At 51.4% G+C, this 22,437-nt stretch overlaps 1 protein-coding gene across 3 annotated transcripts in view; it reads right to left on the reverse strand.

Annotated features, from left to right (window-relative positions):
* WDR17 (WD repeat domain 17) overlaps positions 1-22,437 on the reverse strand; it is a 73,989-nt gene that overhangs the window by 5,134 nt on the left and 46,418 nt on the right. The window contains exons 16-25 of one of the 3 annotated variants that reach the window (XM_029077097.2): positions 21,039-21,164; positions 20,300-20,455; positions 15,466-15,530; positions 14,117-14,249; positions 12,125-12,216; positions 11,032-11,131; positions 7,895-8,034; positions 3,643-3,754; positions 1,754-1,895; positions 220-322 (exon numbers count right to left, since the gene is read on the reverse strand). In XM_029077097.2, coding sequence (XP_028932930.1) covers positions 220-322; positions 1,754-1,895; positions 3,643-3,754; positions 7,895-8,034; positions 11,032-11,131; positions 12,125-12,216; positions 14,117-14,249; positions 15,466-15,530; positions 20,300-20,455; positions 21,039-21,164 — 1,169 coding nt within the window. Of the gene's footprint in view, positions 1-219; positions 390-1,753; positions 1,896-3,642; positions 3,755-7,894; positions 8,035-11,031; positions 11,132-12,124; positions 12,217-14,116; positions 14,250-15,465; positions 15,531-20,299; positions 20,456-21,038; positions 21,165-22,437 lie in introns of those variants that run through there. The other 2 variants (XM_029077100.2, XR_003763432.2) reach the window with 2 other exon arrangements.

A 22,437-nucleotide genomic window follows, 5' to 3' on the forward strand; every position in this document is an offset into this window, starting at 1 on the left:
ATTCATTCAGTTGTATTTATTGGGCGCTTACTTTGTGCAGAGCACCGTACTAAGCGCTTGGGAAGTACAATTCAGCCACAGAGACAATCCCTGCCCACCGCGGGCTCACACTCGTGTCCTCTGACCCCCGGGCCCGTGTCCTTTCCACTAGGCCTCGCTGCTTCTCATCAAAAGCCGTCTCTAAACATCCTCAGGGCCCGGAAAGAAGCAACTACTTACTCGCTCCACTTGTGCAGGACCAATATTTCGGTGCGGATGTAGCTGAGGAGATCCAGGACCGGGTAGACGGTATCCAAAGTCCAGTCTGAGCTACTGATTTGCTCTGGTCCACAAGAAGACAGAGAGAAAAGCTACCGTAAATAAACTCCTTCTCACAAATTGTGAGATTCCTAAAAAAAAAAAAAAAAATGAAAATAGCGATTTGATCTTCAGAGTCATTTGCGTCCCATCTGGGCCACACCCACCCACCTACTTACTGGCAGAAGCCATTCTGCCACCTGGTCGAATAACCTTTTTCATTCGTTCATTTATTCAATAGTATTTATTGAGCGCTTACTGTGTGCAGAGCACTGTACTAAGCTCTTGGAAAGTACAATTCGGCAGCAGATAGAGACAATCCCTACCCAACAACGGGCTCACAGTCTAGAAGGGGGAGACAGGCAACAAAACAAGTAGACAGGCATCAATAGCATCAAAATAAATAGAATCATAGATATATACACAGCATTAATAAAATAGAGTAATAAATATGCGCAACTGTACACAAGAGCTGTGGGGCGGGGAAGGTGGTAGGGCAGAGGGACGGAGTCAGGGCGATGGGGAGGGGAGGAGGAGCGGAGGGAAAGGGGGGGCTCAGTCCGGGAAGGCCTCCTGGAGGAGGTGAGCCCTCAGTAGGGCTTTGAAGAGGGGAAGAGAGTGAGTTTGGCGGAGGTGAGGAGGGAGGGCGTTCCGGGACGGCGGGAGGACGTGGGCCGGGGGGTCGACGGCGGGACGGGCGAGAACGAGGTCCGGTGAGGAGGTTAGCGGCACCAGAGGAGCGGAGTGTGCGGGCTGGGCTGGAGAAGGAGAGAAGGGTTGTGGGCAAGCGTATGTCTGTTTGTTGTCGTACTGCACTTAGTACAGTGCTTTGCACACAGTAAGCACTCAATAAATACGATTGAATGAATGAATTTCCACCCTCGGCTGCGGCTTCCTTAGGCAGCTGCAATAAGGTGGCAATGAAGCAGCGTGGCCTAACCGTTAGAGCCCGGACCTGGAGGTGAGGACTTGGGCTCTAATGCCAGCTCCTCCACGTGTCTGCTGTGTGACCTTGGGCAAGTCACTTCACTTCTCCGGGCCTCGGTTACCTCACGTGTCAAATGGGAATCCCCAGGTGGGACCCGAAATGTGTCCAAGCTGATTAGCTTGTATTCTGCCCAGTGCTTAGTACAGTGCCGGAACATAGTAAGCGCTTAACAGATATCACTTAAAAAAAAAGTCCAAAGTCTCTGGCACTGGGCTGGATGCTCTGCAAGGGCAGGGATTGCATCTTGCTTCTTCAGTTCGTTGTTACCCAAGCACCCAGCAAGTGCTCAAAAAGACTGTGAGCCCCACGTGGGACGGGGACTGCGTCCAACCCGACCCTCTTGTATCTGCCCCAGTGCTTAGTACAGTGCCTGGCACATAGTAAGCGCTTAACAACTACCATGACAACAGAGAGATAGAAAATCCGGATTTCGTTGCTACCCTCACCAGCCCCACTGGGAGATTTTACCTTTAGCAAACTGGATACCAATAGGAAGGGCTTTCTCAGGTTCTTGACTCAGCAAGTAATATTTTACGGTGTCCAATATATTGCCGTCGGCCTGGGCTGCCTCTGCTAAGTGGACACACTCTTCTAATGTGGGGAGGTTACACTGCGGAATCGTCCATTAGGGAGAAAACGAGAAAAGGTACATCACTGTGGATTCGGTGAGAAAATGACAAAATTAATACTCTCTGCCCTAAAATGCCCATTGGTTTCCCTTTGAAAATGGACCTGCCTAAGTCAGTAGAGGCAGTTTTTATAAGGTTCTTTTCACTGTGATACATTTATCCGTCTTTCATTTTCCACTAGGATTCCAATGACGGTGAAATAATGTTCCCTCAAATTTGTTGAGGGGTTTTTAGTTTTCCTGAAACACTTTGCCTTCAATTAGCTCATTTTTAGCCTCATTCACTCATTCGTTCATTCAGTAGTATTTTCTGAGGGTTTACTGTGAGCAAAGCACTGTCTAAGAGATTAGGAGAGTATAATATCAAAATAGAACGGACACATTCCCTGCCCACAAAGATAGCCTCTCTGCGAGATAGGGAGAGGGAGGCAACATTGTCCCCATTTTACAGCTGAGAAAACTGAGGCCCAGAGAGTAAAGCACCCAAGGTCACCCAGAAAACCATGGGCAGAGCTGGAACCTAGGTCCATTCTAATGCAGGCAAAATCCAATCTACTCCCCTAAAACCTATCGGTCGATCAATCGGTGGTATTTACTGAGCGCTTATCATGTGCAGAGCACTGTATGAAGTGCTTGGGAGACTACAACACTATAGAATTAGCAGACCTGTTCCCTGCCCCTAATGAGCTTTCCAATCTACATGTACGTGCTGCTCACAGGCCCTGGCTTTGCTCCCAAATCTGCCTCATAACCACTGCCCGCCGCCTCCTCATTCATTGATTCCATCGTATTTATTATTATCGTTATTATTTATGGTATTTAAATGCTTACCATGTGCCAAGCACCATTTTAAGCACCAGGTTAGACACAAGGTCATCAGGTTATCCCATATGGGGCTCACAATCTTAATCCTCACTTTACTGAGCCCCTACTGAGTGCTGTATTAATATTAACTGTATTAAGCACTTGGGAGAGTTCAAAATGACAACAGAACAGACACATTCCTGCTCACAACAAGCTTACAGTTTAGAGGAGTAGACAGCAATTAATATAAAATGATATATATGGACATAAGTGGTGTGGGGCTGGGGGGGATAAATGAAGGGAACGAGTCAGGGCGAAGCAGAAGGGAGTGGGAGAAGAGGAAAGGAGGGCTTAGTCACGGAAGGCATTTTGGAGGAGATGTGCTTTCATTAAGGCTTCTCCTCTAGACTGTAAGCGCACTGTGGACAGGGAATGTGTCCGTTATATTGTTCTATTGTACTCTCCCAACTGCTTAGTCCAGTGCTTTGCACGCAGAAAGCCTTCAACAAATACGATTGACTAACTGACTGACCGTCCCTCTCAGGATGGTGCCTGGAGAGTTTCCCGTCCTCTACCAGTCTCTGCTCCGGGAAGGAGAGTCAAGCAGAGGCCCGTCCAGTCCACTCCTAGCTCGGCCAGTGGCTAGCGAGTGAAAGGCCGTCTGCTACAAATCAAAACTCCCCCACGCCGGGCAGCAGCGGCACGGGAGAGAGTTGAGGGCGGAAAATCAAGTCGATTGCGTGGAAGGAGGCAATGGTAAACCACTTCTGGATTTTTACCAAGGAAATTCTCTGGATCCACTACCAGAACAATCGCAGATGGAGGTGGGGCCTTCTGGGAGAGATACGCCCGTGGAGTCGCTACGGGTCGGAGACGACTCGATGGCATAAGACAAGAGCTGACTGGCTGACGGTCCTCCCCGTACCTTTTGCCTCAGGTCGTTGATCTCCTGGGTGCAACCGGGGTAGAAGGCACAGAGCTTTACCAGCTGTAGGTGGTTATCGGGCGTCATGAGGAGAAGATCCGCAGCCAGGTCCCTGCGCAGACAGACGACAGGAGGTCGGAAGGTCGGAAGGCCCGGGGGGAAGGAAGACCCCAAGGTGACGGTGATCCCTTGATGTCCTCTTTCTCCCAGCTGCGCATCTGACAATACCGAACGTCTTCTCTGTACCGAGATGCCCGTGGGGGACAACTGTCCACTGTGAGTGGGTGTGGGGGAGGGGGCAGAGGTGAGGGGAGCATGGATTGTCAGGATTGTGGGGAGGCAGACAGCTAGCGGATCAGAAAGGCACCATTTTGGGACTTTCTGGCCCTGATGGGAAAATCTTGGGTCACGCAGGGAGGCAGGGTAGGCGAGGCTGGGGGTCCGGCTGGCTCTGACAGGTGTGGGGGCTGCCACCCCTTTGTTCCTTTCCTCTCCCGCCCCCCTCAGTGAAGTAGACCCTAGTGACCAAGACTGAACCCAGGTGGCCTCTTCTGCTCCTCTTAACATGGAATCAATTGCACTTGTCTTGCTCACCCATTTTCTCAACAGCCGGGCCATTTGCTTAATAACCTTTTTTTTGTGGGGGGGAGGTGGGTTAGTGGGGAGTGAAGCAGGGCAATGATTCTCCGAGCCAAAAAAAGCTTCTCATTCTTTCCCTTAGAGTCAATTCATTGAGCCATTTAAGAAAAATTAGAGAATTCAAACTCGTGAAAATAATCATTCCCTATTTTCCTTTGACTGGCCGGTCTGATGATGTTCATCGAGGAGAGGAAGAGCCTCCCTTTAGACTGGGAATTCCATGTGGGAATTCCATGTGTGCAATCAGCTTCTACGTATCTCAGCGCTTGGTAGGGTGCCTGGCACACAGTAAGCGCTTAACAAATACCATAAAAAAGAGATAAACAACAGGTAGAGGATTTGCTTTCTTCTCCCTCGCCTCCTCCTCCACTCCGCTCCACGGCCACAACTCGGGAGCCGACAGCCTCCAAACCACTTCTGGCGGAAAGAAAACACTGAAAGACTGGCAGAAGGCAGATAAGGCAGGCATTCTTGGGAGCGGCAGACGCAGAACCGTCCAAACCAAGTGGCTGGACCACGGGACTGGAAGGTCAGGAGACCTGGCCTCTACTCCAAGTTCCATCACTTGCCTGCTGTGTGACCTCGGGTGAGTCACTTCACTTCTCTGTGCCTCAGTTCCCTCATCTGCAAAATGGGGATCGAGACCGTGAGTCCCATGTGGGACATGGACTGCGTCCGAACTGTTTACCTTGGATCTCAACCTACGCTTAGAACAGTGCCTGACACGGAGTAAGTGCTTAATAAATGCCATAAAATAATAATAATAATAATAATAGTTTTTGTTAAGTGCTTCCTATGTGCCAAGCACTGTTCTCAATACTGGGTAGGATACAAGGGTTGTCCCATGTGGGGCTCGCAGTGTTAATCCCCATTTTACAGATGAAGTAACTGAGGTATAGAGAAGTGACTTGCCCAGAGTCACACAGCTGACAAGTGACGGAGCCGGGATTAGAACCCAAAGCTCTGACTCCCAAGCCCGAGGTCTTTCCACTAAGCCATGCTGCTTCTCACTTAAGCCACCTGCTTCTCAGCGTAAAGAAACTGAGGAATCTGGCTGTACTCTGGGGCCTAACCAGAGCCATGCGTCGGAAAGAAAGAATTAGAAAGGGTGAGGAGGTAACTCCTCAAGCCCCAAACCAGCGGCCTTCCGCTCCCAGAGCAGCGTACGCTCCTGGGCAGATCTACGGTGTTCCTGCCGCTCTTTACTTCTCCGACTCCCCGCTGACCTAAACGTGGGATGGCGTTCCGGGAATTGTACTTTCCGAGCGCTTAATACAGTGCTCCGCACCCAGGAAGCGCTCAATAAATACGATTTAATGAATGGGTGAATGAAAATCAGGAGCACTCTTTGACTTGTGCAGAACTTCCTGCCCGATAACGTGCCGTTTCAGTTCTACAAAAACTACAAGATACCTGTATCCAACGGAAGGAAAGCTAAGGAGGAGATAGGAGAACAATCATGAAGGCAAAGAGCTAGTTAATTTTCTTCGTCGTCGCCATGACTCGCGGCATCATCACCATCACCGTGATTCTCACCACCGTGATGAGCGCTAGCATCATCATCCCCCTCACCACTATCCCCGCTACGGATCATCATCCCCATCATCTCCACCATTATCACCATGAACTAATATCACCATGAACACCGTCACCCCCGGCACTATTATGAGCTCATCAGTATGGCCTAGTGGCAAGATCCCGGGCTTGGGAGTCGGAGGTCGTGGGTTCTAATCCTACCTCCGCCACTTGTCTGCTTTGTGAGTCACTTCACTTCTCTGGGCCTCAGTGACCTCGTGTGAAAAATGGGGACTGAGACTGTGAGCCCCACATGGGAAAACCTGATCAATTTATATCTCCCCCAGCACTTAGAACAGTGCTCGGCACAGAGTAAGTGCTTAATAAATGCCATCATTATTATTATTATTGTATCGCCATCATCCCCATCATCACTATCACTACCACGATCACCACTATCACCATCTGGCCGTTACCCTCATCAACTCCACCATTAACACCATTAATATCACCAGGAACACCATCATCCCCACTGTCATCACCAGACCACCACGATCATCATCGTCGCTCTCGTCCCTAGCACCATCGCCATCGTTGTGGAGCATGTCGATTTTGAGGGGGAGGGGGGTTTCCTTTGGATCCACTAGCAGGAAAAAGTCAACCAACGTGCCTGGCTCACCGGGCCCGCAGCCCTTTCCCCACGACCCCGAGGTTCTTTCTCAGGAGCACTGGCCACAGCTCGGAGAGTACGGAGTCCCGTGGGAGGGGTGGGTGGGGTGTGGGGGGTCCCACCCAGCTCTCTGGGGTTAGGGGTCCCACCAGGACAGGATACCCCTCCCAGGCTGAGGGTGAGGCAGGCACGGGAAGGGCCTGCTATTCCTCTGAGCACAGCAGCTCTACTCTCGGGAATAGACCGCTCACCTGCCTTGCCTGTCTGAGGAAGACCACTGGCCTCACAGACCTGGGGTGCTGTTGCGGGGGCCCCCTGATTCACTCGTACCAGTTTGGCCTCCGGGCCTCGGTGGAGCCGGAGCTCCGGGTCTCCTCTCAACCCGAGAAGGCTCCGGTAAAACCACCACAACCGTGCCAGGAGCCTTTCCCCGGAAAAAGGGCACCTGCCAGGGATTTTTATCTATATCCCACTTGACTCGGTTCCAACCATCTTCCATTTCTACCCTCACTTGCTAGGAACCTTTAAAATCCCCCGCCCAAGCGCGAGGCTGTAGAGCAGCCTGAGGAAACAGGAATTTGGGCAGCTGAGCGAGGGAATACGGCTGCCAGATCGGACCGCGTTGCTCCGGCCAGCAACCACTGGCTCTGCGCGTGACAAGATGTTCAGGGTTTTTTTGGGAACTGGCCCGTCGGCTTCCCATCACCACCACTCAACTCTCCCTGACAAGCAGCCTTCTCTTCCAACAATAACGGAAGGTCCGGATTTTCCTTCTATTCATAAGCTCTCGATGGCTTTATTGAGCGGCGAGAAGCAGGGTGACCTAGGGGCAGGAGGATGGGCTTGGGAGTCAGGAATCTTGGGATCTAATTCCAGCTCCACCTCTTGCTTGCCGAGTGACCTTAGGCAAGTCATTTTACAGCTCCGAACCTCAGATTTCTCACCAGTAAAATGGGGGACTCCCTTTCCCTTAGACTGTGAGCTCTGGGTGGAATGGGGGACTGTGTCTAAACTGAACAGAATTTTGCCGGAGTTTAGCAAAGTGCTTCGCCACATAGTAAGTGCTTCACGAACATAGGATTATCATTGATATCGATGAGAACCTCGAGTCAGCCGCGAACTCTTTAGAGAAGCAGCATGGCTTAGGGGATAGAGCCCGGGCTTGGGAGTCAGAAGGTCCTGGGTTCTAATCCCAGCTCCACCACGTGTCTGCTGTGTGGCCTGGGGCGAGTCGCCTAACTTCTCTGGGCCCCAGGTCCCTCATCTGTAGAATAGGGATTGAGACTGTGAGCCCCGTGTGGGACAGGGACTAAATCCAACTTGATTTGCTCGTATCCACCCCAGCGCTTCGTACAGTGCCTGGCACATAATAAGTGCTTAACAGATACCATAATAACTATTTTTACTTTTAGAGTTAGAAATCCGTACCAGGTTGGGGCCATCATACATTTCCTGGCCAACAGTTCCAGAGCGTAGTGGGTGGGCCGGGCAGCGCTCTCACCCAAGACTGTGCCCACGCAGACGGCTAACTCCAGCTCGTTTCCACGGATGAGGTTGGCCACGGCGAGCTGGCCGAGGAGAAAAGTCGAGACGTAAGTACCCCCTCACGTGCTAAGGAATCTCCGATCGGCTCACTATTCCCGGGAACCCGGTTTCCCAAAGACTGGCAAGTCATCTCACCTTTCCATCAATCAGTCGCACTTTTGGAGCACTGACTGTGTGCAGAGCACTGTACTAACTGCTTGAGAGAGTCATTCATTCATTCAATAGTATTTATTGAGCACTTACTATGTGCAGAGCACTGCACTAAGCGCTTGGAATGTACAAATCGGTAACGGATACAGTCCCTGCCCTTTGACGGGCTCACGGTCTAATCGGGGGAGACGGACAGACAAGAACAATAGCAATAAACAGAATCAAGGGGATCAACATCTGTTGGTAGACATGTTCCCTGGCCACAACGAGCTTTTAGAGATTAGAGGGGGAGCCAGACTCACTGCGGGCCGGGAATGTGTCTGTTTCTTGTTATATTCTACTCACCCAAACGCTTAGTACAGAGGTCTTCACCCAGTAAGCGCTCAGTAAATATGCTTGACTGACTGAGTGAATGAAGGAACATTAAGATGAATGAATAAATCACGGAGATGTACATAAATGGGGCTAAGGGAGGGGTGAAAAGAAGGTGGAAATCCAAGCACGAGGGTGACGTGAAAGGGAGTGGGAGAAGGGGAAATGAGGTCCTAGTCGGGAAAGGCCTACATTTTAAGCGGTGCTTCTCAGTAGCTCCCTCTGAGGTCTGCAAAGAGAGAAACTGAGGGAGGTAAACTCGGACCCCCAGAATGACGACGACGGGTCGGGGCGGTGAGGTGTTGAATGCCAGATTTGGCTGGTTTCTTCACCTAAGAGCATGTGGCCCAGCAAACAGAGCCCAGGATAGGAGCCTCTGAGTTCTCTTCGCGGCTCCGCCACTTACCCGCTGCGTGACCCTGGGAAGTCGCTTCACTGCACCCTGCCTGTTTCCTCGTCTATAAAATGGGGATAAAATCCCTGCTGTCTCTTCCTCAGACTATGAGCCCCACGTGGGACAGATACAACATCCCATCTGATTATCTCGGGTCGAGCCCAGGGTTGTTAATCATTTAGTATCTGGCCAAAGTAAGCACTTAATAAGAAATGTGATTATTATCCACCTAATTCGGGCTTCAGTCTTCCTGTCTTAACCCAAAACATAACAGTCTGTCTTTATCAGAGGGCGGTGACTGCCAACAACAGCATTTTCGCGCTATCACTAAACCCACTACAACGGATGAAAGATTTCACCTCTGCCCAAGGAAAGACTCAGTGAACAATCACCATTCAATGCCATGAACAATCTCCCTTTTTAAATTTTCTTTCTCTCATGGTAATGAATCAAATGAGAAGAGCATCTCTAAATGCTACTAATCAAAAATATACAAAGGAAAGCTGGCCCCATATATCCTGAAAGCCATAGTCAGGGACGGATATCTAATAATGATAACAATAATAATAATTGTGGTATTTGTTAATAATAATAATAATAATGATGGTATTTGTTAAGCGCTTACTATGTGCACAGCGCTGTTCTAAGCACTGGGGGGATACAAGGTGATCAGGTTGTCCCGTGTGGGGCTCACAGTCTTAATCTCCATTTTCCAGATGAGGGAACTGAGGCACAGAGAAGTGAAGTGACTTCCCAAAGTCATACAGCTGACAAGTGGCGGAGCTGGATTGGAACCCATGACCTCTGACTCTCAAGCCCGGACTCTTTCCACTGAGCCACGCTGCTTCTCAAGTTAAGTGCTTACTATGTGTTAGGCACTGTACTAAGTGCTGGGTGGATATAAACACATCAGGTTGGACGCTTTCCCTGCCCCACGTGGCTTTCACAGTCGCAATCCCCATTTTACAAATGAAGTAACTGAGGCCCAGAGAAGTGAAGTGACTCGCTCAAGGTCCTGCACAGCAGACAAGTGGCGGAGCCAGGATTAGAACCCATTAGAAGTCCCAGAGCTGCTGGTGCTCACGACATCCCTCACTCAAACAATCAGCGGTATATATTGGGCACATTCCACACAGAGCACCGTACTAAACGTTTGGGAGAGTACCACAGAGTTAGTAATGCTCCCCCTCCCAGCACCCCAGTACTTATGTACACATCTCTCATTTTATTTATCTGTATCGATGTCTGCCTCTCCTCCTCAAGACCGTAAGCTCTTTCTGGGCCGGGAATGTCACCGTTTATTGTCGTACTTACCCAAGTGCTCAGTACAATGCTCCGCACACAGTAAGTGCTCAGTAAATACGACTGACTGAATGAATAACGATAATGACGGTATTAGTGAAGCGCTTACTATGTGCCAGGCACTGTTCTAAGTGCTGGAGAAGCACTTAGAACTTAGGAGAAGCAGCGTGGCTCAGTGGAAAGAGCCCGGGCTTGGGAGTCAGAGGTCACGGGCTCGAATCCCGACTCTGCCACTTGTCAGCTGTGTGACTTTGGGCAAGTCACTTCACTTCTCTGGGCCTGTTACCTCATCTGGAAAATGGGGATTGAGACCGTGAGCCCCACGTGGGACAGGGACTGCGTCCAACCCGACCTGCTTGTATCCGGCCCAGCGCTTAGTACGGTGCCTGGCACATAGTTAAGCGCTTAACAAATGCCATAAATAATAATAATAATAATAAGTGCTGCATTAGATACAAGCTGCTAATCAGGTTGGGCACAGTCCCTGTCCCACATGGGGCTCACCGTCTCAATCCCCATTTTACAGATGAGGGAACTGAGGTCCACGCGGAGATGTGAAGTGACTCGACCAAGGACACGCAGCAGACAAGGGACGAGGCCGGGAGGAGAACCCAGCTCTTTCGGCCTCCCAGGCCCGGACTCTAGCCACCGGGCCACGCTGCTTCCCGCGACCCCTCAGACCGAGCGCCCCGGGTGGGATGGGGACCGCGTCCGATCCGATGCTGTTGGAGCCAGCCCGGCGGTGGGCGCAACGCTTGGCCGGCATCGCCACGACGAGGAAGGCGACGAAGGGGACGGTTACCTGGACGTTGTCCACGGCTAAGTGGCAGCACGCTGCCGAGATGGCTCGGCCGTCCTGGAAGTACCACTCCGCCAGCTCCGCGCTCACCTTGTGCAGCAGCCTAGAGTCGAGAGAACCGACGCGGCGGTGAAAGTGTGGGGGCGGAACGGGGCCGCAGCGATCTAGAAATGCTCAGATCGACCCATCCTAGATCGGTAGAGATGCGGATGTACTTAGATCCATATATCTAGATCTATATAATAATGATAATAATCATGACGGCATTTGTTCAGCTCTTACTGTGTGGCAAGCACGATTCTGAGCACTGGGGTTGATACAAGCTAATCGGGTTGGACACAGTTCCTTTTCTCACATGGGGCTCCCAGTCTTATTTTCCAGTCCCATTTTCCAGATGAGGCCACTGAAGCACAGAGAGGTGAAGCGACCGGCCCAAGATCACACAGCAGACAAGTGGAGGAGCCGGGTTTAGAACCCAGGTCCTTCTGACTCCCAGGCCCACGCTAGCCACGGGGCCATGCTGTTTCTTTATAGCATCTTCCTGTCTAGATAGAGCGCACCTGTCTACCCGGTGCTCAGTAATGCTTGACACATAAGTGCCGAACAAATCCTGGTACATAGAATCAGATCCCAACAGTAAATGGGCACCCGCGGACCTCCTAGAATGTGTCTTTCCACCGAGCATTTGGGACAGAAACCTGACGTGAGACTTGGGGAATATTCTTCCGACAACGCGCATCCGTCAGAGAGAGCACAGCGTGATGGCGAAAGAGGCGGTGGACTCTATCGTGTGGGGTGTCCGACGAAGGCTCGTTCGCCTCAAACTGGGTTCGGGAACGCAAACCCAGCCCGTTCCAGAAGTGACTCTACGTGGGCATTACCGGGACTGGCGTCTCTCCTCCTGCCCTGCGGGCCTTTCCCCTTCCCCGGGCACCGGGGCAGCCAGACGACCTCCACTCCGCCAAGTCACGAGTCTCGACCAGCCCGGGATGGGGAAGGGCCCACTCCTCTTCGACGAATCCCACCGCCGCTCGGAGCCGGCCCGGCCCCACCCACGTCCTCACCCATCCACCCACCCACCCACCCACTCACTCACTCAGTGTAATGGTCCCCGGTGCTCCCGGCGGAATCGGAAGAGCCGTCCGGGGCTGGCGTGTGCAGAGCCTGCACGTTTCCCTCACACGCCGCCTGGAAAGAAATGGGTCACCGAGTCAACGGAAAGGCCATTTGCCGGCGCCCGCCCACTCAGTTGGAGAAGGAGGCGAGGAGTAAAGTGGTCCCTGCCTAAGACCTTCCCGCAGATCTCTCCCTCGGCGAGGCCCTCCCCGCCCCTCGCCCTCTGCTTCCAACCGAATGGAAGGCAGCCTGACCGAGCGGAAAGAGCATGGGTCTGGAAGTCAGAGGACCGGGGTTCTAATCCCGCCTCTGCCACTTGCCTGTTGTACGACCTTAGCCAAGTCACTTAACTTCTCCGTGCCCCAGTCTCCTCATCTGTAAAAGGGGGGTTCGGTGCCTGTTCTTCCACCTCTGTAGATTGTGAGCCTAAGAGGGACAGGGATTGTGTCCAACCTGATGATCTCATGCCTACCTCACTGCTCCATACACAGTGAGCGCTTAACGAATACCCCAGTGTTATTGTTATTGGAATGGGGAATCAGAAGACTTGGGTTTTCCTCCCTCTACCACTTGCCCGCTGGGTGACCTTGGGCAAATCACTTCAACCTTTCTGGACCTGTTTCCTCAACTGTGAAATGGGAATAAAATACTTCCTCTCCCCTCCCTCTTAGGATGTGAGCCCCACGTGGGACAGGGATTGTTTCGGAGTCCATAATCCAACTCAGTGCTCAGTCTAGTGTTTAGCACTCAATGCTACCACACGCATTTAGTGCTCTTGCCATTATTATCACTGATGGAAAAACCTGAGTCTTTCTCCAAATGGACACCCAAAGTGACTACAAGACAAAATGCCATCAACATTTGCTGAAAGATCACACAACCTCCTTATGATCCTGCCAATAACGATAACAGTGGTATTTTTTAACCACTTGGTAGGCGTCAAGCACTGAACTAAGCACAGAAGTAGAGACGAGATAACCAGAGGCCCCCTCTAAATAATAAATAAATAAATAATGATGGTATTTGTTGAGCGCTTACTGTGTGCCAAGCGCTGCTCTAAGGGCTGGGATAGATACGAGGTCACCAAGTTGTCCCACGAGGGGCTCACAGTCTTCATCCCCATTTTACCGACGAGGTAAGTGAGGCACAGAGAAGTGAACTGACTTGCTCAACGTCACACAGCTGATAAGTAGCGGAGTAGGGATTAGAACCCATGGCCTCTGACTCCCAAGCCCGGGCTCTTTCCACTATGCCACGCTGCTTCTCTAGACTGTAAGCTCTTTTAGGGCAGGCAATGTGTCAGGTTATTGTTGTATTGTGTTCTTCCAAGCGCTTAGTACAGTGCTCTGCACAAAGCAAGTGCTCAATGAATACGAATGTGTGAATGAATGAATGAATGAATGAATGAATGAATGAATGAATGGCAATCTAAGCAGAAGGAAGAACAACTATTAAATCCCCATTTGGTAGATGAGGAAACTGAGGCACAGAGAAGAGAAGTGACTTCCCCAAGGTCATCCAGCAGACGAGTGGGGGAGCCTGGATTAGAACCCGGGTCCTCCGAGAAGCAGTGTGGCCTATTGGATAGATCCTGGGTCTGGGAGTCAGAAGGACCTGGATTCCAAACCTGGCTCCGTCACTCGTCTACTGTGTGACCTCGGCCAAGTCACTTCGCTTCTCTGTGCCTCGGTTCCCTCATCTGTACAGTGGGTTGTAAGACTGTGAGCCCCATGTGGGACATAGACTAGGTCCATCCCGATCAGCTCGTATCTACCCCAGAGCTTAGTACGGTGCCTGGCCCATAGTGAGCGCTTAACAAATCCCATTAAACAAAACAAACTCTAACCCTCGGGCCCGCGCTCTATCCACTAATAATCACGATAACTGCAGTATCCGTATCCGGTATTGGCTGCTTCCATTTCAGCTGCCGATTTTGGGTAGCGGCTGGGCTCCGGCCTACGGGTTTCCCTACCTGGACGACCAGCAAAGCCTCCTTAAGCTGACCTCTGGAGGTAAAGAAGCCGACGAGTCTCTTCACATCACCCGTGGCTATGCAGTAGGGGATGACGTCGTCATTCTCCTCCTCTATTAGCTGGTCTGCTCTCCTAAGGAGAGAAAACAAACGCCAACGGGGCTTTCCGCGAGTGGCCGGGGGTCCCAACCGGACCTCCGCATCTCCCGGGCCCGGCTCCAACAGGCCTTGCCGCTGAGGGTTCCAGCAATAAGGGAACGTCCTTCTGGCACCCGTGAAATAGTCACTGGGTCGAGATCACTTATAGTCACTTATCGATCGAGATCTTCCTGTGTGCAGAGCACCGTACTAAGCGCTCGAGAGAGGACGGTATACGCGCTACAATGCAATCGTCCCTATCTAGGGCTTCCTGTGTGCAGAGAACTGTACCGAGCGCCCGGGAGAGTACAATAGGACAATCGACAGATGTATTCCCTGCCCACAGCGAGCTCACGGTCCAGAGGGGGTGTGTGCGTGTATGTTTCGCCCGACTTCGGTGAGTGTTTGGAGCAACGTGGGAACCCCCCGAGTAGAAGGGGCCCAAGATCAGGCTTAAGACACAGGCAAGGCAGGTGGGAGGTCGATTCCCGATTTGGCATTCCCTGCTCAGCCGGGGGCTCACCTCATCCTCTAGCTGGTTGCGGGCGGGGTGTGTGTCTATTTATTGTTCTACACTACCCTCCCAAGAGCTTAGTACAGTGCTCTGCACACAGTAAGTGCTCAATAAATAGGCAGCCGGAGAGAGCGAAGAGGAGGCGGTGCGGCACTAGAAGTCAAGAGGACTAAATGCACACCGCCTCGAGGGGGTCCCCGACTTCACGGCCCTGCTGCCGTATCGGGGGCTGACGCCCACGGAACCTCAGGGCCCGACACCTCAGAAGCTGGGACAACTGCTGGCTTCCCGATCCATTCAGTCAGTCGTATTTATTGAGCGCTTCCTCGGTTGGAGCAGCGGACCAAACGCTCGGGAGGGTACCACAGAACAATAAACAGACGCATCAGTGAATCAGTCGCATTTATTGAGCGCTTGCTGTGTGCTTGTGAGAGAAGAATAGAACAACAGACACGTTCCTGCCCACAAGATCTCAACGTCTAGAGGGGACATAGATGGGATCTACTCTCCTTCCTGTTACGGAAGCAGTGTGGCCTAGTGGGAAGAGCATGGGTCTGGGAGTCAGAGGACCTGGGTTCTAAACCCGGCTCTGCCCATTGCACGGGCAGCAAGAAAGGTAGGTCGTGCTAGCTGTATATGTTTGTTTACAACGTCGTGTCTTCACCCCCCGAGGAGAAACGATACGGTTTAGCCTTACCTCTGCATTAATTTCTTCCAGTATTTCATAGAGACTCCTGGGGCAACAGAGAGGGCTCGATCCCACTGGAGTGGAATAATAATAATAATTAATTATCGTGGTATCTTTTAAGCGCAAACTTTGTGCCAGGCACTGTAGTAAGCACCGGGGTGGATACAAACAAATCGGGGTTGATTCAGTCCCTGTCCCATGGGTATCACACTCCTAATCCCCATTTTAGAGATGAGGTCACTGAGGTCCAGAGAAGTGAAGTGACTTGCCCAAGGCCCCCAGCAGACAAGAGATAGAGCAGGATTAGAATCCGTGACTCCCAGGCCCGGGCTCTAGCCACTACGCCATGCTACTGCAGCCGATCAATGGTATTTATTGGCTTCATGGATAGAGAACGGACCCGGCAGGCAGAAGGTCCAGGTTCTAATTCCGGCTTCGCCACTTGTCTGTTATGTGATCTTGGGCAAGTCACTTCACTTCCCTGGACCTCAATTCCCTCATCTGTAAAATGGGGATTAAGAGTGTGACACCCACTTGGGACAGGGACTCTGTCCAACCTGCTTAACGTGAATCTACTCCACGATTAGAGTGATGCTTGGCATATAGTAAGCACTTAATGAGTACCATAATATATGTACTGAGCACTTTCCACAGGCAGAGCATTGTACTCATTGCTTGGCATCATAGCAAGACATATGATGATATGGTGCTTTGGCCATTTCGTTCATTCATTCATTCAGTTTGTTCACTCATTCATATTTATTGAGCACTTACTGCGTGCAGAGCACCGTACTAAGCACTTGGGAGAGTACAATATAACAAGAAACAGACACATTCCCTGCCCACAGTGAGTTTGCAGTCTAGAGAAAGAGACAGATATGAATAGAAATGAATAAATGACGGATACGGACATAAGTAGTGTGGGGCTGGGAGGGGGGGACGAAGAAAAGGAGCAAGTCACGGCGACGCGGAAGGGAGCGGGAGAAGAGGAAAGGAGGGTGCAGTCAGGGAAGGCCCCTTGGAGGAGATGGGCCTTCGATAAAACTCTGTAGGGGGAGAGAGTAATCAGCTCGCATCTAATCCAGGATGTCACACAGTCAACACTTAATACCATTTTCTTTTTTTAAAAAAGGAATTTATAATTTGTTATTTACAGACATTTGTTAAATGCTTGCAATATGCAGTCGTAAAGTAAGCACTGGGGAAATTTTGTGCAATATTGTGCCCCGCATTTCTGCCTGCGCTGGGCACCTGGGGGTAATCTAGGGGCTGGGCAGGTCAGTGGGGCCAGGTTATCAGCCATTCTGTTTCCCCGATGCCTCTCAACTAGGCTCAAAGAGCAGGAGAAGGAGCGCGGCCCGGTGGATAAATCCGGGCCCGGGCTTCAGAAGGTCAAGGAGTCTCATCCCGGCTCCGCCACTCGTCTGCCGTGTCACCTTGGGCGAGTCGCTGAGACGGTGCCTCAGTTCTCTCAGCTGTAAGATGAAGATTGTGAGCCCCGGGTGGAATGTGGGCCGTGTCCAGTCCGATTAGTTCGAACCCGCCTCAGCGCATAATACGGTGCCTGGCACATAGTGAGCACCTTGACAGATACAATGTTTTTTAAAAAGAAGCGGCAGAGGTGCGGGTCTCATCTGGAGAAGGGCTGAGGCTTCCAGCAGGCTTGAAGGGAGGGGGCGAGGGAAGGTTGTTTATGCCTGAGGGTCCCCGAGGGGGATCTTGCTAAACCTCTAGGGATCTCGGAACAGGGCTTCGAGCTCATTATTTCTTTGGAAATCAGCCTTCTCTACAGCAGGGGAGAAAAGAAGAAAGGCAAGAGATGAAAACACACCCTAATCTGAATTTCCCTATGGATGTTGAGAAACGCTGAAGGCTCCAGTGAGAGCTCACCTGCTAATGCTTTTTTTTTAAAAAAATGGTATTTGCTAAGCACTTTATCATGACCCGGGCCCTGTCTTAAGCACTGGGGTAGATACGCGCTAATCAGGTTGGACACAGTCCGGGTCTCACATGGGGCTCACAGTCTTAATCCCATTTTACCGTTGAGGAAACTGAGGGACAGAGAAGTGAAGCGACTCGTCCAGGGTCACACGGCAGTCAAGAGGTGGAGCTGGGATTAGAACCTAGGTCCTTCTGACTCCCGGGCCCGGGCTCTATCCAGTAGGCCACCTGCTGCTTCTTCCCTGTCCTCAGCGAGGTCACAGTCTAGAGAAAGCTTCCGGAGACGCGCGGTCTTCCCTTCGGAAACCTTTCCATCCTTCCCGACCCCCACCCGCCTCCCGTGGCTTCCCCTTCTCGGCTTTGGGTCCGGAGAGCGGGACCCTGCCGGGAGAGAACCTGGGGCAGGAATTTCATTTTGGGGTTAAGAACTGGGGTCTGGATCCCCGCTTCCACATCTCCCTCCTCATATCAGACAGATAATTGCTCTCCCCAACTCAAGACCTTATTGAAGGCCCACCACCTCCAAGAAGCCTTCCCTGACTACGCCCTCCTCTCCTCCCACTCCCTTCTGTGCTTTTCTTACTTGCTCCATCATTCATCCTCCCTCCCGGCACCACTGCAAATATGTGTATAGCTGTAACTTATCTCTTTATTGATTCATTTATATTAATGTCTGTCTCCCGCTCATTGGATTTTTATACCGAGTACTTAGTACAGTGCTTTGCACACAGTAAGCGCTCAATAAATATGATTGGATTTATATATATATTTATATATTTAATTATAATATATATTTATATGAGCCGGTGGGTCCTTGTGTGAACTTTGGGGCAGAGGCAGAACGGACCAGAAACAGCTAGAAAGGCTACGTCTTCTTACACTGAGAGCTCCTTGCGGGCCGGGGGCCGTGTCCCATCTATACTAATAATAATAATAATGTTGGCATCTGTTAAGCACTTACTATGTGCAGAGCACTGTTCTAAGCGCTGGGGTAGACACAGGGTATCAGGTTGTCCCACGTGGGGCTCACGGTCTTCATCCCCATTTTACAGATGAGGGAACTGAAGCACAGAGAAGTGAAGTGACTTGCCCACAGTCACACAGCTGACAGGTGGCAGAGCTGGGATTCGAACTCATGAGCCCTGACTCCAAAGCCCGCGCTCTTTCCACTGAGCCACGCCATCTAATTCCCTCGTATCTACCCCAGCGCTTAGAATAGTGTTTGACACAGTGAGGGCTTAAAAGATACAATAGGGGGGAAAAAAATCACACGGCTGCAGCTGCAGTTATAGCTAGAGTTCTTCCTTTTATGGTAGGGTTGTAGACCGGGAATAGGCAGGATAAAGAAGGCAGAGGCACGGAATCCTGTTTTACACCCGGGGTTTTGAACTCAGCTCTCTTTTGAATATGGCGGTGTTCCCTTTATAACCCTCCCTCCCAAAACACACTCCCGCTACTCTACACCTTGGTTTTGAACCCAGCTCTCCTTCCGGTATGTAGGTCAGTGTTCATTCATTCAAATGTATTTACTGAGCGCTCACTGTGCGCAGAGCACTCTACTTAGCGCTTGGGAAAGTACGATACGACGATAAGCAGCGACATTCCCTACCCACCATTCATTCATTCATTCATTCAATCCATCGTATTTATTGAGCGCTTACCGTGTGCAGAGCACTGGACTAAGCGCTTGGATTGTACAATTGGGCAACAGGTAGAGACGATCCCTGCCCTCCCAACACATGCACACACACTGACACACCCACTCTTCTTTACCCCTGGGGTTTTTAACTCAGCTCTCCTTTGAATATGTCGGCTGCTATTCCTTTTATAACCCCGCATCTCCCTCTTCACTCACACAGAAACACACAAACAACTTTAGACCTGGCATTTTGAAAACAGCTCTCCCTTGAATAAGTCAGTTGGTGGGAAGCAGCGTGGCTCTGTGGAAAGAGCCCGGGCTTGGGAGTCAGAGGCCATGGGTTCGAATCCCGGCTCTCCCGCTTGTCAGCTGTGTGACTGCGGGCGAGTCACGTCACTTCTCTGGGCCTCAGTTACCTCATCTGTAAAATGGGGATTAACTGTGAGCTTCACGTGGGACGACCTGATGACCCTATATCTCCCCCAGCGCTTAGAACAGTGCTCTGCACATAGGAAGCGCTTAACAAATACCAACATTATCATTATTATTTCCTTCATAACTACCCCCTCGCACCCCCACCAAACACACCCACAAATACAACTTTTCACCTGGGGTTTTTAACTCAGCTCTGCTTGGAATATGTGGGCTGCTATTCCTTTTATAACCCCATATCTCTCCCTTCACTCACACGGACACCCACAGACACACACAAACGACTTTACACCTGGGATTCTGAAAACAGTTCTCCCTTGAATAAGTCAGTTGGTATTTCCTTCGTAATTAACTACCCCCACCCCTACCCACAAACACACGCACACAACTTTTCACCTGGGGTTTTGAACTCAGCCCTCTTTCGAATATGTTGGTTGCTATTGCATTTATAACCCCCTAACTCCCTCCTCACACAAACACACACACACAACTTCACACCTGGGCTTTTGAAAACAGCTCTCCTTGGAACGAGTCAGTCGGTTTTTCCTTCGTAACCGCCCCGGCCCACCATCACCACCACCATACACACACACACACACATATTCTCGGGCAAACAGGCACCCTCTCAGCACCCCCCACCATCAACACACACTCACACTCTCTCCTCCCTCCCTGCCGTGCCCACCCCAAGGGATGCAGAGACGGGCGGCGGAGAGGGAAAGGCCTAGAGCAACGCCCTGGCCTCCGTCCGGCCCTCCCGGGCCTCCCGGTTCCGCTCCCGGTCCCGACCGTGGCGGGACGGGCCGCGACGAGCCCCCGCGGGGACCCTACCTCTCCCAGCTCCACCATCAGCTCGCAGTATCTCTGGATCTGGCCCAAGCGCAGGTGGATCCGGGCGGCCTCTTTCAGTCGGTCCTCCTTGCTGGGGGCGCCGATCCCCCCGCCGAACCTGGACATCTTGACGGTCGTCAGCTCTTGGGCTCTGGACTGAGGACGGAAAAGCGTCTGGTGGGAGGGGCGTCCCCCGCGCCGGCCTGAGGGGTCGCGGCCCGGCGGTCCGCGAGGTCGGCCGCTCTTCCGGACAGAGCCGACAATTCGAGGATGAATGGTGAGTTCCCTTTTGAAACCTTGCCCCTGCTTGGGGTTTTTTGTTGGTTTGTTTTTAATGTCATTTAAGTGCTTACTCTATGCCAGGCACTATACTGAGCACTGGGATTAGATCTATGGATGGCATTTTCTTCAGATACGTTCGCTAGAAAGTCGCCCTTCATATGCAGCTTGGCCTAGTGGAAAGACCCGGGACCTGGGAGTCGGAGGACGTGGGTTCTAATCCCGACTCTGCCGCATAGCTGCTGCGTGACCTGGGGCAAGTCACTTCTCTGGGCCTCAGCGACCTCATCTGTAAAATGGGGTTAAGACTGTGAGCCTCTCGTCGGGACAGGGTCAGTGTCCCACCCAATCACCTTGTGTCTCCCCCAGGGCTTGGAACGGCGCTTCACACATAGTAAGCGCACAACGAGACCACGGTTATTATTATACGTACGGCCCCCCGGGAGCCGGACTTGCTTACCGTTCGAAATCTGACCAGATGCTTGACGTGCATGATTCCTTTGGAATAGTTCTGAGGAAGAAGGCTGTCGTCTTGGCCTTTAATTATCGCCACGAGGTCCCACAAGTTTTGACTGCCTCCTGGGGGCTAAATGTTGAAATACAAACGGCCGGGATTCAGCGCCAAGTCAGGGAGTTAAAAATCAAATCTGTAGCGTCTAGCGAAATGCCCGTGGCGGTGCATTCAAAAACCACCGCGTCCCGTTCTCCCCCGATGCACCGGCCTCGGCGACACCATTGTCTTCAAAGCCTTCCTGAAGGCACATCTCCTCCAAGAGGTCTTCTCAGATTCAAGCGCTATGTCCTCTGCACACAGTAAGCGCTCAATAAATACTATTGAATGAATTAAGGTCTGATGTGCCTCATCTCCCACTCCCTTCTACGTCACCCTGACTTGCTCTCTTTGTCCTCCCCCACCCAGCCCCACAGCACTTATGAACATATCTGCTATTTTATTTATTTCTATTGATGTCTGCCTCCGCCACTCTGGACCGTAAGCCCATTGTGGGCAAGGAATGTGACTGTTTAGTTCTGTATTGTACTCTCCAAAATGCTTAGTATAGTGCTCCGCACACAGTAAGCGCTCAATAGATATGACTGAATGAATGAACTGACGGTTCGTTTTGGGACTTTGCACATCTCTTATTGGGTCCTCCAAATTCCACCGCCAGATCGGGTTTTCTGGGGCCTAAAATCGGATCGGTGACGAGGGGAGGGACGCTAAGTCTCATCTGACCTCACTGGTGTCCGAGAACGGGCCCGGTCACTCGACAGAGTCCCTTCCCACGGTGAGGGTCAGAAACGAGGCTTAGCACCACGGAGAGACTGAAAGGTGATTTGAGGGGGCGGCTCAAGCGATCAGAAGTATTCCTCCCCTTAGACTGTAAGCTCTTCGTGGGCGGGGAATGTGTCTGTTATACTGTTGTGTTGTCCACTCCCAAGTCATTAGGTCAGCACCCTACACGCAGTAAGCTCTACTGTCAATGAATACATAATTAAATAAATAATAAATAAATAAATGTGACCGATTGACCGATTCTTTGAGCACCGGCTATCTGCGGATCACTCTACTAATGTACTAAGCCCTTGGGAGAGTCGCCCCAGGCTAAGCCAAGGATACACCCACTAGCCTTCACATGCCCTGGGTTTTGAGGTCACCCCTCGCTGGGAGTCAATGGATCGATCGATGATATCTACCGAGTGCTTATTCTGTGCAGAGCACTGCGCTAAGCGATTGAGATGTGATTACCGTTCCATCAATCGGTCAGTGGCATTTCCCGAGTGCTAACCGTGTGCACTGAGCATTTGAGCGGGTACAGTACAAAAAAAGAGTTGGTAGACAAAGACCTTGCCCACCACGA

Source organism: Ornithorhynchus anatinus, chromosome 12 (genome assembly GCF_004115215.2).
Source record: "Ornithorhynchus anatinus isolate Pmale09 chromosome 12, mOrnAna1.pri.v4, whole genome shotgun sequence".
Taxonomy (NCBI): Eukaryota; Metazoa; Chordata; class Mammalia; order Monotremata; family Ornithorhynchidae; genus Ornithorhynchus; species Ornithorhynchus anatinus.